Source organism: Ochotona princeps, chromosome 9 (assembly GCF_030435755.1).
Source record: "Ochotona princeps isolate mOchPri1 chromosome 9, mOchPri1.hap1, whole genome shotgun sequence".
NCBI classification, from domain to species: Eukaryota; Metazoa; Chordata; class Mammalia; order Lagomorpha; family Ochotonidae; genus Ochotona; species Ochotona princeps.
The window spans coordinates 22,794,582-22,809,348 of record NC_080840.1 but is presented as its reverse complement, the minus strand read 5'-3'; the positions used below and the strand labels follow the sequence as shown (position 1 = coordinate 22,809,348).

At 37.1% G+C, this 14,767-nt stretch overlaps 1 protein-coding gene across 1 annotated transcript in view; it reads right to left on the bottom strand.

The window, feature by feature from the left end:
- Nucleotides 1-14,767, bottom strand: part of CSMD3 (CUB and Sushi multiple domains 3) — an 878,998-nt gene that overhangs the window by 476,384 nt on the left and 387,847 nt on the right. Inside the window, exon 11 of the mRNA XM_058668892.1 lies at nt 11,688-11,809. Within this exon, the coding sequence (XP_058524875.1) occupies nt 11,688-11,809 (122 nt within the window). The remainder of the gene's footprint in view (nt 1-11,687; nt 11,810-14,767) is intronic.

Genomic DNA, 14,767 nt, shown 5'->3' with positions numbered 1-14,767 from the left:
AAGCCCTAAAAGTACTAAGTAACCCCCAACCTAAAAGCATAGAATTTAGAAATATTATAGTGTGCAGTTGGGGGTACAAAGCTGGATGGTGGGGATTTACTTTTAAAAACAGTAGTGTTAAAAGGTTATTAGGGATAAATAATAAATTAGTGTCTAGAGGTGAGACTAGTTAAACATATAATAGTAGTAGGAATAAAAGAATGTTGAGTAGTGATAGGGCACCCTATCAACTGTTAACATAACTGCTATAGTTGGCTTCTGTAATCATTGCTTGGTTTTGCTGCATAAAGAACAGGACCAATGCCATGGTAGGTCCAAGGCCAGAGAGTAGGCCTAAGTCTCACTTCACTCCTAAGTTTCATTTTGCTCAGTGTGATGGACTGGGCAGTGGGGAACAGCTTTAGGATAGGGCCAACCATGGGCATCCGCACATCCGTGAGTGATGTGACCAAGATAAGGACTGCTTGCTGGAGACATGTTGTGTGTGACTAGGAGGGAATAAAAACAGTCTGCAAGAGACAAGCGGGGTCCTTGTCAAGACTCTACTGCAATGGATGAGACATAGACCCTAGCTTGAGCTAGCAATAAAGTTTCTTTGCTTTTGCATTGTTGCATGTGGAACTTGCCTGTCAGTGGTTTGGGGATCTTTTGGACCTAATGATACTTCAACTACCTCCTCTTGAGTGAGGACAAACTCGGGTGTAACTTTCACTGCACAGGCTCATCCTGGATCTTAGATTTTTTTTCCTGAAATTATATGATTGAATCACTTTTTTTCACATGCTGATTCTTTTACAGTCTGAGGTTTTTGGTTTTGTTGTTGTTGCTGTTGTTTGTTTTGTTTCATTTTGTTTGTTTGAGGGTATTTTTTTAATACATTTTATTATTGTTGTTATTATTTTATAATACAGTTTCATATTCCCTTATCCCCTTCCCCAAGTTCCTCTATATCATTATTAACATATAGTTCTTCATACTCAGTCTTATGTCCATCATTGCGGGCATAGACAATGGCAGAGAGTCCAGAATCCTATTGTCAAGATATAGTAAACAGTTTCATTGTAAGTCCATCTTTGGAAGTAGAAATGCATGCCACACTACATCCTCACATCTGGATGTTAGTCTCCATTTCGCAGCTACTGTACATCTCCTTAAATGGAAAGTCATGATTCAAAATCATCAACAGAAAGAAAAGAATACATTTACAATGCCATGAAGTTAAATGACATGTTACTAGATATGACAGTCTCCATTACACAGCTACTATACATCCCCTTAAATGAAGAGCCACAAAACAAAATCAACATCCGGGAGAAAAAAAGAAATTAACAACATCAAGAAGTTAAATAACATGCTACTAAATGACTAATGTGTAGTTGAAGAAATGAAAATCAAGAACCTTCTTAAAGAAAATGATGCCACTGCATGATCTACGAGTCATTGAATGATTTAATCAGAAGGAAGTGTTTTGAAGAGATGAAAACAACAGAAAACAACAAAACCCATGTGACCCATGTGAGGCCTAATATAAGAGTTATGGGAGTCCCAGAAGGTGCAGAAAGAGAAGCTGAGTTTGCAAATGTATTTAATGAAATAATAAAGGAAAATTTCCCTAATCTGGGGAAAGAATTGGGAAACAAGTTCCAGGAGGGGAACAGAACTCCCAGCAGGCTTGATCAAAAGCGATCTTCACCACAACATATGATCTTCAAGCTCTCTTCAATTGAACATAAGGAAAAAATACTTAAATGTGCACGCGAAAAATATCAATTGACATATAGAGGGTGCTTTCTTAATAAGTTCTTTGCCTTGTATCTGCCTTTTTCAGAACCTAAACTAAGGCCGCGGTAATCTGCAGAAAAGTGACATGTTTTGTCTAGCAGAGATCGTATATCTAGACTGGGAGTTGGCACATATTCCAAAGTGTGCAGTTAAGTGGCCAGGCTAAATAAAATAATGAAAGGCTACCTTCAGTGATGAATCAATGACAAGGATTGATCTAACAGTTGGTGTTACAACCAGGGCTCACAGGTATATTCAAATAACTGCAGATGTTATGGAAAAGAATATTGAATGGGCATAAAGAAAAACCATGGACTTCAATGTTGTAGGGAATGTTATGAATGCATTTAAAAATTAATCACTTGATTATAAGCTGTATCTTCACTTGTTTAAAAACACACAGCAGACTAAAATGATTTGCTTAGAAGGAAGATACATTCTCTACTAGAAGATTTGGTCTTTTCTTTACCTGAATTTATGTTTGGGACAGATATTATTTAAAAAAACTAATAATAAGAAGAGAGAAACCTCTACCTAATATAATACTTGCACAAGAACAAAACCCATGAGGATTCAGCAAGATGGGCAGTCAGAGTAGTCAGGTAAAGACAACAGTTCAGAGATAGGAGACAAAGTCAGGTGGAACAAAGAGCTGGGGTGAGTGAGGCTCCCTGGAGATCACAGGAGGGAAGCAGGAGCTGTGCAGACAAGGAAAAAGTACTGAAAATGTCCAAAGTTGCTGCCAGCACCCCAAAAGGAAGTGGAGCACGTGTGAGCCACAGAAAGGCACCCCAACCCACAGCCAAAAGCCTAGTAAATTGTGAACCAGCACAAAGGGAACAAGATGAAGCTGACTCCTGGCGGGAGCCTCCCCAAGGAGACAGTGGAAGGCAAAAAGACAAAGGACAAGACTAATGAAGGGAGGCACTACTGTGGAAATCCCCATGCTCCGAATCCATCGCCCCCAGACCAGGGCAGCCGACCCACTGGGGAGCAAGTTGAGAGCGAACCTCTGGGGAGAGAACCAGCCAAGGAAGGGACTCTCAGATAGAGAACAGAATCCACTCCACACCCAGAGGATTTATGCCCCAGATCCCTCAAGAGAAACCAGAACCACCTAAGAGAAGACACTGGATGCCTTGGGAGAAAGGGGTGGGCAGAGTCTGGATTGGGAGCAGCTGCATGAATCCCAGTGTGAGCCCCAGAAAAAGCCTGGGTCACTCAGCCACCAAAATGGGAGTGAATACAGCAAAATAACGCTCCCCCAAATGGGAGTGAAAACCTGCAGGGGTGGCTTGTGCATCCACAGAAGGAACTACCTGGCAGTGCGCTTGAAAAGAACCTGAATAAAGCCAATAAAAATATCCCAGAACTGTATGACACCATTATCTAAGTTTTTGTTGTCATTTTGATAACATCATTCACCTAAAATCATCTTCAGAATAAGATGGTATAAGTCATAAGCACCTGTATATCATATATTACATTTTTAAGACAAACTCCAATGCAAATAATCCTATCTGTGTTGGTAACTTATACGATGCTTTAAGATTTCGTTGACATGACAGAGCGCAATAATTAGTCTGCTTTAAAGATGAGAAGATTCAGAGTACTGCGATGATGTTCACAAGAGACCAGAACTTTTGACTGTTAAGTCCAAATCCTGCTCATGCATTATATATATCTATATATTATATATAATAAATACACATATAGCATACATATATAATATATAATAAACATATATAACACACATAATTCATAATATATTAATATAATATATAATATACATAATATATATACATCATGTATTATACACACACAGCTATCTGTAAATAGGTCAGGAAGCTCCATAGTAGGATTTTAAATATGTGCACTTAGCATCATGCACTATCTTCCTTAATTCACAATTCACCTGGTGCAATAAACTGCATTTCCTAATCAGAAGATGTAAGCGTGAACCACATTTAGAGGGAAAAGTACATGTTTATTGCCTCAGAAAACAAAAATGTTATCTTTACATACTGTAACCCAACAATATTTTTTAAAATAGTCATAGCCAATCATTATTATATAGATTATTCATTTGTTTTCCAACATGACTTCTGTTAAACTATCAAGCTATCTTGTGAACTATAGTCAACCTCGTGTCCCTGCATTTATTCTCTTTGAATTTATATTTTCCCATGCTCGATTAATTTGATTTTTAATTCCCAATGGGTTATAAGTTCTTAGTTGTGAGATTTTCTGACCATATTAAGACATCTGTATTATTTTAATAATCATTCAAAGCAGATAAAAGACCCTTACATTTGATGTAAGAGAAAAGATTTACCAAAAGGTTACATAAAATTTTGCTCATTCAAATTTTCAGTTTAATTACTTATGTGGAAGAATTCTTAAAATATTTTGCTTAGTAATGACTCATAGTTAAATTATATTGACTTAACTACTTCTGAAAATGCTATTAAAACTTGGGACAATAATATTAAGATAACCAAATTAGCATATGACTCAAAGAACTGAATTACACTCAAACAAACACAGGTAAGGACTGAGAAAATAGGCACATAATATATTTTAAGATACTGCAAGATATGTCAAAGAATCACCCTGAGAGAATAAACCAGATAATTTATACTAGATCTAGAGACAGTAATAAAAGAATGTGACATGCAAAAGAAAACTATTTTGGCTTAGTTACTAAAACATTTTAGGATAAGGGAATGGTGAAATGCTTAGTAAATGTTATATTTAAAGTAATTTTGCTCAATGTATATAAACTATTGACATCTATTAGTATTGTAAAAGATACTCAGATCCATCAACTCAAATATTTTTCAGTATGTGGCATTTTGCAAGGCTCAGAAACTAATGGACTGATCTAGCTTGGGTCACATGACATCAACATTAGAATGGCTGGGGTGGAAGTGTAGCCTAGTGGTTAGTCACCTGTGTTCCATGTTGGACAGAGTATACAAGTGCAACATATGATGTCAGCTCACAACTAAGACTTCCTGCCAATGCAGACTATGAAGGGGAGTGGTGATGGTGCAATGAATTAGGGTTTCTGCTATGTGGGACACCTGGACTGAGTTCCTGGTTCCTGATTTCATCTCTGAGAGGTCCCAGGTAGCTACTGCAGACATAGAAGAAGCGCTCTCTCTCTCTCTCTCTCCCCCTCCCACACATACATAATTAAATGCACAAATGAGAAATACAGTGATAAATGCCTATAACTGAAAACACTATTTATAATTTTACTGGGCCCAGCATGGTAGCCTAGCAGCTAAAGTCCTAGCTATGCACACGCCATCATCCCATACGAGCACCAGTTCTAACCTCAACAGCCCTGCTTTCCATCCAGCTCCCTGTTTGTTGACTGGGAAAACAATCAAGGATGACCCAAAGCCTTGGGAACCTGCACCCACAAGGGAGAGCTGGAAGAAGTTCCGGGCTCCTGGCTTTGGATCAGCACAGCTCTAGCTATTGCAGTCACTTGGGGAGTGAATCAACAGATGGGAGATCTTTCTCTGTCTCTCCTCCTTTCTGTATATCTGACTTTCCAATAAAAATAAATAAATCTTAAAAAATTACTGATATAAGAGGTATGAAAATCATAATTTACAAATAATAACAAATATATCATATCCTTAATTATAAACTCCACATAGTCAACTGATTAGCTTGGAATGCTCTAGTTAATATTTTTCAAACTGTTTTATCTGCTTCCAACTTATGACTATAACTCATGAAATAACATGTATAACTCTCAAATGAATGTTGGATGACATTTCCTCTATGTAAAGGAATTAAAAACATTATAAAAATGCAAACATGCATCAGAACATTACTTATTTATCAATTATATGAACAACTTCATTTTCTACAATATTGTAGAAAAACTGTTCAGCATATAAGTATAATCATGTTCACCTCATCTGATTGTTCTTTTTATTCCTAAAAGTGAATAAGCTTGGTTAACTCTAATCACGGTGATTTATCTGAACCCATGGTTCTCAATTTTGAATATGTCATATTTTGAATATTAGTCATATTTTTCAGCATGAATGGAAAAATAATATTCTCAGAATGAGCTGATTTTCCCTCCCAACTAGTACAACCTCCATCCTAAAAAGTATAACTAAATCAATTTGTGTTATGGTTTCCTATATTAGAAAGAACATGTGGTATTTGTTCTTTTGGGATTAACTTATTTCACTGAGCATAATGGTCTCTAGTTAGGACCATCTAATTGCAAATGGTATAATTTCATTCTTAATAACTAAGTAATATTTCAAGGAGTAGATGTACCACAGTTTCTTTAACTAGTCCTCTTTGGACACACATCTGGATAGTGCTAAATTTGGGGGGTAGGAGAGCTGCATCCCCCGTGCTTTGATGTTTTTTTATTTCATTTTCATTTCTTTCAAATACTTTCTTTCCTCTCATCCAATTCATCACTGGCTCATGGATTGCACAGTAGCATCATTTTACCCAGAGACTTTAGTGTTTTCTTTTTGTCACCCATGAGTTGGTTACTCAGTGGTGCGTTTTTTTTTTTTACTCCATGGTGCTGTAGTTTTGTTGTTGTTGTTGTTCTAACTCTGCGAGTTGTTGACCGTATTTCATGGTTTCTCATTTAAGGGAAGGTATAGTGATGGAGTAACAGAGACTACCGTATTCAGATGTGAGGATACAATGCAATATGCATCCCTGCTTCCAAAGATGGACTCCCAATGAAACTGTTGGACAATGGGATGTGTAGACAATGGGATGCTGGATTGTCTGAAATTGTCTGTACCAGCAATGTCGGGGCACACTTAAATAAAAGACTGATGGAATCATGACTCTTTATGAAGGACTATATTATTGTAGCTTCGCGGGGAAAATCAGTTGGAGGTTGAGATTTTGGGTGGGGAGATCTCAGTCTCTATGAAATTGTAGCATAAAATTCAAAATTCTAAATAAAAAGTTAACAAAAATAAGTATAAGAAAATCAAAGTTGTATTATATACATTTGATTGTTATAATGTAGTCTGAATTTATAGAATTACAAAGTTTCTCATATAAAAAACTAGGGGACTGATTGAGAAGGAAAGCAGCCCTGACATTTGAAATGCAGATATCTGAATGCTCTATGATGAAGCTGTGACTCCTTAAACTCCAAGTATCCTGTCAGTGGAAGCATCTATTTTTTTACCATGTTTTAATTCCTTGTAAAAAATTCACCCAAAGCAAACACCTGAGGACTTCTAATGTAGATAACTTTTCTCCTAATTGTCTAAAATCAGAGGAATGTCCAATGAGGCAGCCACTAGCAACATTTGCATACTAAGTACTTGTCATGTTCTTTAAAAATTTGCTAAAATATATGAAAGATTATTGAACACGTAATTATACTATATTTTAAAATTTACATTGTTCATGGGTCAGGTGCGGTAGCCTAGCAGCTAAAGTCCTCACCTTGCACAAGCCAGGATCCTATAAGGGCACTTGTTCTAATCTCAGCAGCCCCACTTCACATCCAGCTTGCTACTTGTGGCCTGGGAAAGCAGTGGAGGATGGCCCAAAGCCTTGGGACCCTGCACCTGCTTGGGAGATCCGGGGTAGACGTCTGGCTCCTGGTTTCAAATGGGCTCAGCTCTGGCCATTGTGGTCACTTGGCAAGTGAATCAACGGACAGAAGATCTTTCTCTCTCTCTCTCCTACTCTCTACATATCTAACTTTGGAATAAAAATAAATAAATATTTTTAAAAAGATCTTCAATTCTAATTCTGAACAACTACAGAGGATCTTAATTTTTTGTATTATTAGTTTATTCAAATTATGAAAGTATCTATTATGTGTTTCTGCATAGTAAGGTCTAAAATCAAACAGAAAAATCTGAAAGATCAATAATTTGCTCAAATTAGTTTATAATGTCTGTGTATCATGAATGCATAGACAAAGAGATATACAGTACAGCTAGGAAAACAAGAGAGAAATAAGCAGGCAGGGTCCTTTGATCATGGTGCAGTGTGTTGGGTCAACATGTGTTTCTCTCACATCCCATGCTGGGATGACAATTAGGGACTGGCTGCACAGCTGGCTGTCCAGCTTTCCCCAGAAAGCAACAAAAATGGCCTTGGGTGTTTGGGCCTCTGCAACAGGGGTTGGTATTTGTGAGGGCGGACTGAGTTCTGAACTCCTACCTTTTAGACTAAAGCAGATCTGGCTATTATAGCCATGTAAGAAGTAAAACCCATATGGAAGATTTTTTTCTTTCTCTTTTTCTGTGACTCTGCCACTTAAAAAAATAAGTAAAATCTTTACAAAAAAGTAGCTTGAAATATAAGTAGATAGATGAGTGAAGGACAGGTGGGTAGATACACACATAGACATGGGCACGTTCACACTGTGTTGATGCCATGAGATACTGCTCCCTTCAAATACACCTTTGTGAGGCTTACCACCCACCATTATTATATTCTCAATAACTCTCCCCTTAAGCTAGGCATCTGGAATTTTCTTCCCTGGTTTTTCAGTTTTATTTATATGTAACAAGTATAAGATATTAATGTCCCCGCTGTGAAACTAATGAATGTGATGTTTTATATTGAGAAGATTAAGGAGAGGAACTTTAAAATATTTAGAGAAATTGGACGATCTTAGGATATCTTATGATATAGTGGTTAACATTGAATGTGTAACATAACAAAGGGAGAATTAATTCAATTCACCAAGGTAGTTTAGAGCCTAGTTTTAGTGTTTTTCACTTGCTATAATGGAAAAACCCAAACTATATTCATAACCAAAATATCATGATTAACAGGAAAACATCTCTTACAGAAGCATATGGACAAGGTATAATGCACTTATCAGTTTAATTTTTAATATTCAGTCATTATATTTTATTTCCAGTTAATTATATAGGATAGAAAGTGAAGCATAATAATGAGTGTAACCTCTAGAGAAGGCAAAAGAAATCCAAGGCCACATAACTCAATTCAGGTCTCCCATGTAGCTGGCAGATGTCCAAGAACTTGAACCATCACTTGTTGCCTGCACCATGCATTAGTAGGAAGTTGGACTGGAGATGTGGACAGCTTTAGAGGTGACATAACATTCTGCTCTACCATATCTGCTGCTTCGATGTCTTTTATGAGACACCATGAGAATTGGACAATTTGTGAAAAGTACACATAGCACTTGACATTTTGCTAAATATTCAACCAAAGTTAATTTTTCAACTACTCTTTATATTTTCTCAACAACTTTCTCAACAACTTTGCATACAAAGCACAAAATCTTAAACTGCTAAGAACAGATACTACACTTTACCTGGCTGACTGCTTTAACTTCATGTTCCATTTTTCCCATTTACATAGGTTATTTAGAGCAGGGTAGGTTTCTCATGTAGTTTTTCTTGGTGCATAAATAAGGGTTCCGCAATAAGGCAAATGTATCTGAATAATCAACTGATTTGTTTAAAGCTTTGTTATGGGGTGCAGCCAGTGATAGCCAGCACCCATTGACAGTGGGCAAATGAAATTTGGCTGTGTCCCCCAACCTCTGTCCTGAAGGTGGGTCCTACAGCAACGGAATAGTAATTGCATCCTTAACCACTTCCCCCACATCCTAAATGAGCCAGGATATTGCAAGTCCAATTAGTCTAGGCATTTTTAGTATAAGCCCAGTTCCTGTTCCTGTCCATCCTAACGAGCATTAATCAGCTCTTTAGCCCACAACACTTAGGTATTCGCTCCTGCCCACCTGTGACTCACCTATCAACTGAGAGGGGACAGTATTGCATTGTTGTGTAACCACTCCCCTCACAAGCCCCTTTAAAAGGCCCATGAAGCAGGGGCTCTCACTCTCTTTCTGGCCAGGTGCTTCTGTTACTCTGGCACCTCGACTCTTGGCTGACCCAGGACAGGTAATCCCCTGAACATGGTCCCTGTGTGCTACTTAGATGGGACAATGGTTATAATGATGTTGTTTCTGGTCTGTGTGCTATCTGGAGTTCCAGGAAGGGTGAGGCCTAGCAGTAGTAGAATGTGGGCAGAGAAGCCAGGGAAAGGTGAATGTCTGCAGCTTTGTAAGTGTGTCCAGGTTCTTTGTGAGTGAGTCCAGGTTATTTGTTGCATGTCTCTTAGGATAACATATATTGTTGGGGAAGCTGGGACTTAGGTCTTTAGCTTAATGGATGGACTTAAGGATGATGACCATTTGTTTCTTTTGGGATTATGGTTGGTTGGATTATGATTAGGTGGATTGCTGTATGGACTTGTGATTTGCTATTGTGCTCTGTTGTCTTCAAGCTTGATTAATAAAGACTCCTTAATAAACCTTAGACATGTCTGGTGTGATCTCGCTCGCACCCTACAACAGCTTTATTTGTTTGTATTGCAAAGTCAGATATACAAAGAGGAGGAGGAGAGAGAGGAAAACTTCCCATCTTTCGATTCACTCTCCAAGCAGCCACAATGGCTGGAGCTCAGCTGACTGGAAGCCAGGAGCTCACAGCATCTTCCAGGTCTCTCACCTGGGTGCAGGGTCCCAAAACTTTGGGCCATCACAATCAAGTAGCTGGATGGGAAGCAGGCTCGCCGGGATTAGAACCAGCACCCATTTGGGATCCTGGCACATGCAAAGTGAGGACTTCAGTAGCCACTAGGCTATTGCACCGGGCTCTGTGACTACTCAACTGATTTTTAACTGAACACTTCAGCTGTTAAAAATGATATGTCTAGAATTTAGTTAAAACATTCCTTGGAAATACTACATACCTTATGCAATTAATGTGTTTAATAAGTGCATTAGGGTTTGAACTACAATCCAATCAAATTTTATGAGTACTCCCATGAAGCTATCCAACACAGACAATATCACAAAATCTGAGACCAGAGAGGAATTTAAATCTTTCCAATTAAAGTTTCTATATTGAAATGAAACCATAGCTTACAAGCATATGCAAGATGGGAAGAAGAGGAGTAGAAGACTAGTTAAATTTTTCAGCTACTACTCATTTAGTACTTCAATTTTGTTTTAAATATGAAGCAACAAAATGTATTTAGGTACATCACTTATCAGGGAGTCAAGGAAAAATACTTCAAGCTTTTGAAATATCAATAATATAAGCCTTATTTTAAGACACTATTTCTAGCTAATTAGATATGTGCTCTAGCAAGAGAAAAACATTAAAAGAAAGTCAGCTGTGCACAAACTATGTTCTATTTGAATGAGGCATCAAGCAAAAATATGTCACATGAAAAGCCAGGATTCATGGTTTCTTTTTAAAAATTAAAATGAACAACAACCTTCCAAAATGTATCTTAGAAAACAATCCTTTGTTTTCCAAATATCTTGTAAAATGTATGATTGACAAATTTTGCCAAACTCGTTTCTGGACTGCACATTTTCTGCAGTGTACTTTCTTGTATGCCTTTGTTTCCATGGGTTGGTGTTAGGAGCCAGAGACTTACGGGCCTTAGACTTGGCCTACCTGACAGCCTGTTGCATTGCAAAGCCTGCCTTGGGCAAGCAGGCTACAGCAAGCAGGATATTAGGCCAAAACAACCTCTGTAGAGTAAGCAGAATAGATCCTCCACCCTTGTTCCTGTTCAGATGATTAATTCCTCCCGTTTCAATATAGCTGATTAGTTCCTTCCCTGCTTCAGTGAAGATAATTACCCCCAAGAAACCCCTCCCTTTCTCCCCCTCCGCTAGAGAAGAAGGTATATATATGAGGAGAAAAAAAAGGAGAGGCACTTTTTTCCACCAAGTACTAGTGTCCGTGTGTTTCTTGGGCCGGCAGCCTGGGGCTACCAGCCCGGCATTCCCAGTCCACCCTCAGGGTTTGAGCGTCGTGTCCTGCAGGACGGGACAGGTTGGCTTTCTCACCACTGACGGTTTTCCTCACCTTATTCGTGTTCACTGCTGTGATGACCCAGACGCACTGTGCATTGCTGTCATACTGGAATGGGAAGTTGGGAGACGTAAAAGTTCCGCTGGGTCCTTGAAGATTAGAGCCACATGTCTTCACTGAAAAAGAAATTACATAAGTATACATAAGTATACATAAGTATACATAAGTATACATCATATATTGAAGTCATACCAAAGAAATTTCTAATACTTTTAAGTTCAAATTTGCATAATTATCTCTGTATTAAAATTAATATCACAATTTTCTAATATGAAATATCAAAATAAGAGGGGTTTTGCAATCTAAAATTTGGATTCTGGATGATTTCAACATAAAATACAAACCAGCTATGAAGAAAAGCATGAGGCACGATAAACTATCCTCTACTTATTAATAATTTAATTTAATTAGAAAAAAGCATATTTATACAATATTATGTTAACATAAATCTGCAAAGAGAAACAAACCTTGCAGTAATTAAGAAATATAAAAATTACGTTAATTACTATTTATTATGTGCCCTAGGACTCATAATAGCATCATTAACAGACACCAATGCTAAATTTATTTTTTCTGTTCTTAAAGCTATAAATTAGATAATAAAGACTATAAAAATAGCTGTGTTTAAGCAGTTTTTATGAATCCTCACAAAATTAAGCTATAATCTTTTTTCAGAATTTTAATCCTTCTTCCACTTAAAAAAGTGGTAGTGATCATACTGCATTTGTTTATGAAGTTTATTTCTCATAACCATTAAGGTTGTCTGTACAATTATTTCTAACCGTCACTTTTTCCCCTATTCCATCAATATCCTGCCAATGCTGTGCTATTCTAATCCATCTGTTACAATCTACTGCATTCTTAGTTGATGTATACTTAAACATATATTTCCATATTCACTTGATTTTATTAGCGATACTTTGAGAATTAGCTTCTGAAGGTCTCAGCATTATTTGGCCAAGGTTTACTCTGCTGGTATATGACACAGTGAAGATTAGAATTTAGCTGTTCTGCTTCCAAGTCATGTTGTATAATTAAAAGTGTATACATATACTATGCTAAACACAGATGCTTTAAAAGCATTTTTACTCTTTAATTTATATTTTAGCATAAATTTACTACAGACATCTTTCTGGGAACTGGAGGGTTATGTCTTAAGTGATTTAATAGTCACTTCTAATCTTTAAGTGTACATGGTTACTATATTTTAAACAATAAAGTTCTGTTGTATTACACGAAAGAGAAAACAATGGCCAGAGCTGAGCAAATCAGAAGTCAGGAGTCAGGAGCTTCTTCCGGATCTTCCACGTGGGCTCAGGATCCCAAGGCTTTGCGCTGTCCTCGACTGCCTTCCCAGGCCACAAGCAGGGAGCTTGATGGGAAGCAGGGCTGCTGGGATTAGAACCGGTGCCCAAATGGGATCCTGGGGCGTGCAAGGCAAAGACAAGGACTGGCTATCACGCTGGGCCCATGAAAAAATACTTTATAAATAAAAATGTGAAAGGTAACTATTTAACATTTTCAACATTTTTTTGCATCCAATCAATTTATTTTCAGTATTCTTTGAAGAATTCTCCATACTATTTCCTACAATGGTTGTGCTAATTAACCATGTCACTAAAAGTGTAAAAAAAAACTTGAACTAAACTTGCCATATGATCAATCCCACTACTGCGTACATATCGGAAAGATATGAACCTCATGGAGATACCTGAACATTATGTTTACAAAAACAATGTTTGCAAGAGCCAAAATATGGAATCAATCACGATGTCCATTATCACTAGATGAATGGGTAAAGAGAATGAGATGTATGTATATACACACATACACACATATATGGGGAATTGTATGTAGAGTAAAATAAGCCAGACACAAAAAGAGAAACACCACAAGTGTGTGTGTGTGTGTGTGTGAGAGAGAGAGAGGCCATAAAAAGATGCATACACACACTTGCAGTCTGACACCTGGAATAGACTCTATCCTTGAAAGCTACCTTCTGTCTTTACTAGCTCTGTAACCCCCAGTTATTCAATTTTTGTGAGTTTCATTTGTTATAAAAATGAGCATAATGATTAGTTGCAATGCTTATGTGACTTAATTTTGTAATGCCTTGGGGATGTTTCCTGTGACAAATCCAATCTCACTCCATTCTGAGTACAGTAATCCTCTCTGTGTTCCCATTTCACTTGTCTCTTTAAGCTACTTTATTATGAACTATTATGTTGCTTTCTTCAACTGTCTTTTTTTCTCAGTATATTATGAGTCCCCTGAGGACAATTATCACATCTTATTACTGCTTACTCCTTGATTTGTCATTTAGGCAATCAATAAGTGTTTATTGAATGAATGAACCACATGGGAAATTTAGTCCTGATTGAGACACAAGAGAAATGTGAGATCTTAGAAATCAAGAAACAAAATAAGGTCTTACGTATGTGGACAAGAAAGAAAAGAGCCTTGTAAAAAATGCTGTCTATATAGTAAATCTTAACCAACAATATAATTATGTTAAAGATTACAATCACAGAACAAAATAAAAATTTTAACATAATGCTATATGATCATACATGGTAAAAATTTGTCAAACACTTGAAATTTGTCTACTAACATCTTGCAATATTTTCTTCTAAACTCATGTTCTCTTCTAATAGACTGGAGATTCAAACCATCTTAATTTGAGCATATATTCTAAGCTATTAAAATCACCATACATCAAATACTGCTGTGTAATAACAATTCATGGCAAAGTGTTTGCTTGTTTTCTGCCTAAAGAGCTTCTTCTCAATTGTTTTTATTTAGTTTTCCAGTTCATGAGACTACATTGGTATTTTCATTGTCTCTTCATTGAAGGAACGTAGACCAGATTATAAAACTGAGGGAACAAATATTTACTAGTAAGCACATCTGACAATAAGTGTACACTCTAGTCAGCAGTGAAGAAAGTTTTAATATGTCTGAATTGTTAAGTTAGCCAGAGGAGGGCTGGATATCAGTGATGAATGCTTTCAGCAATGTGGTCATTCTGAGTACTTTTTTTCTTTCAAAGATTAATTTTTCATTTGGAAAGAAGA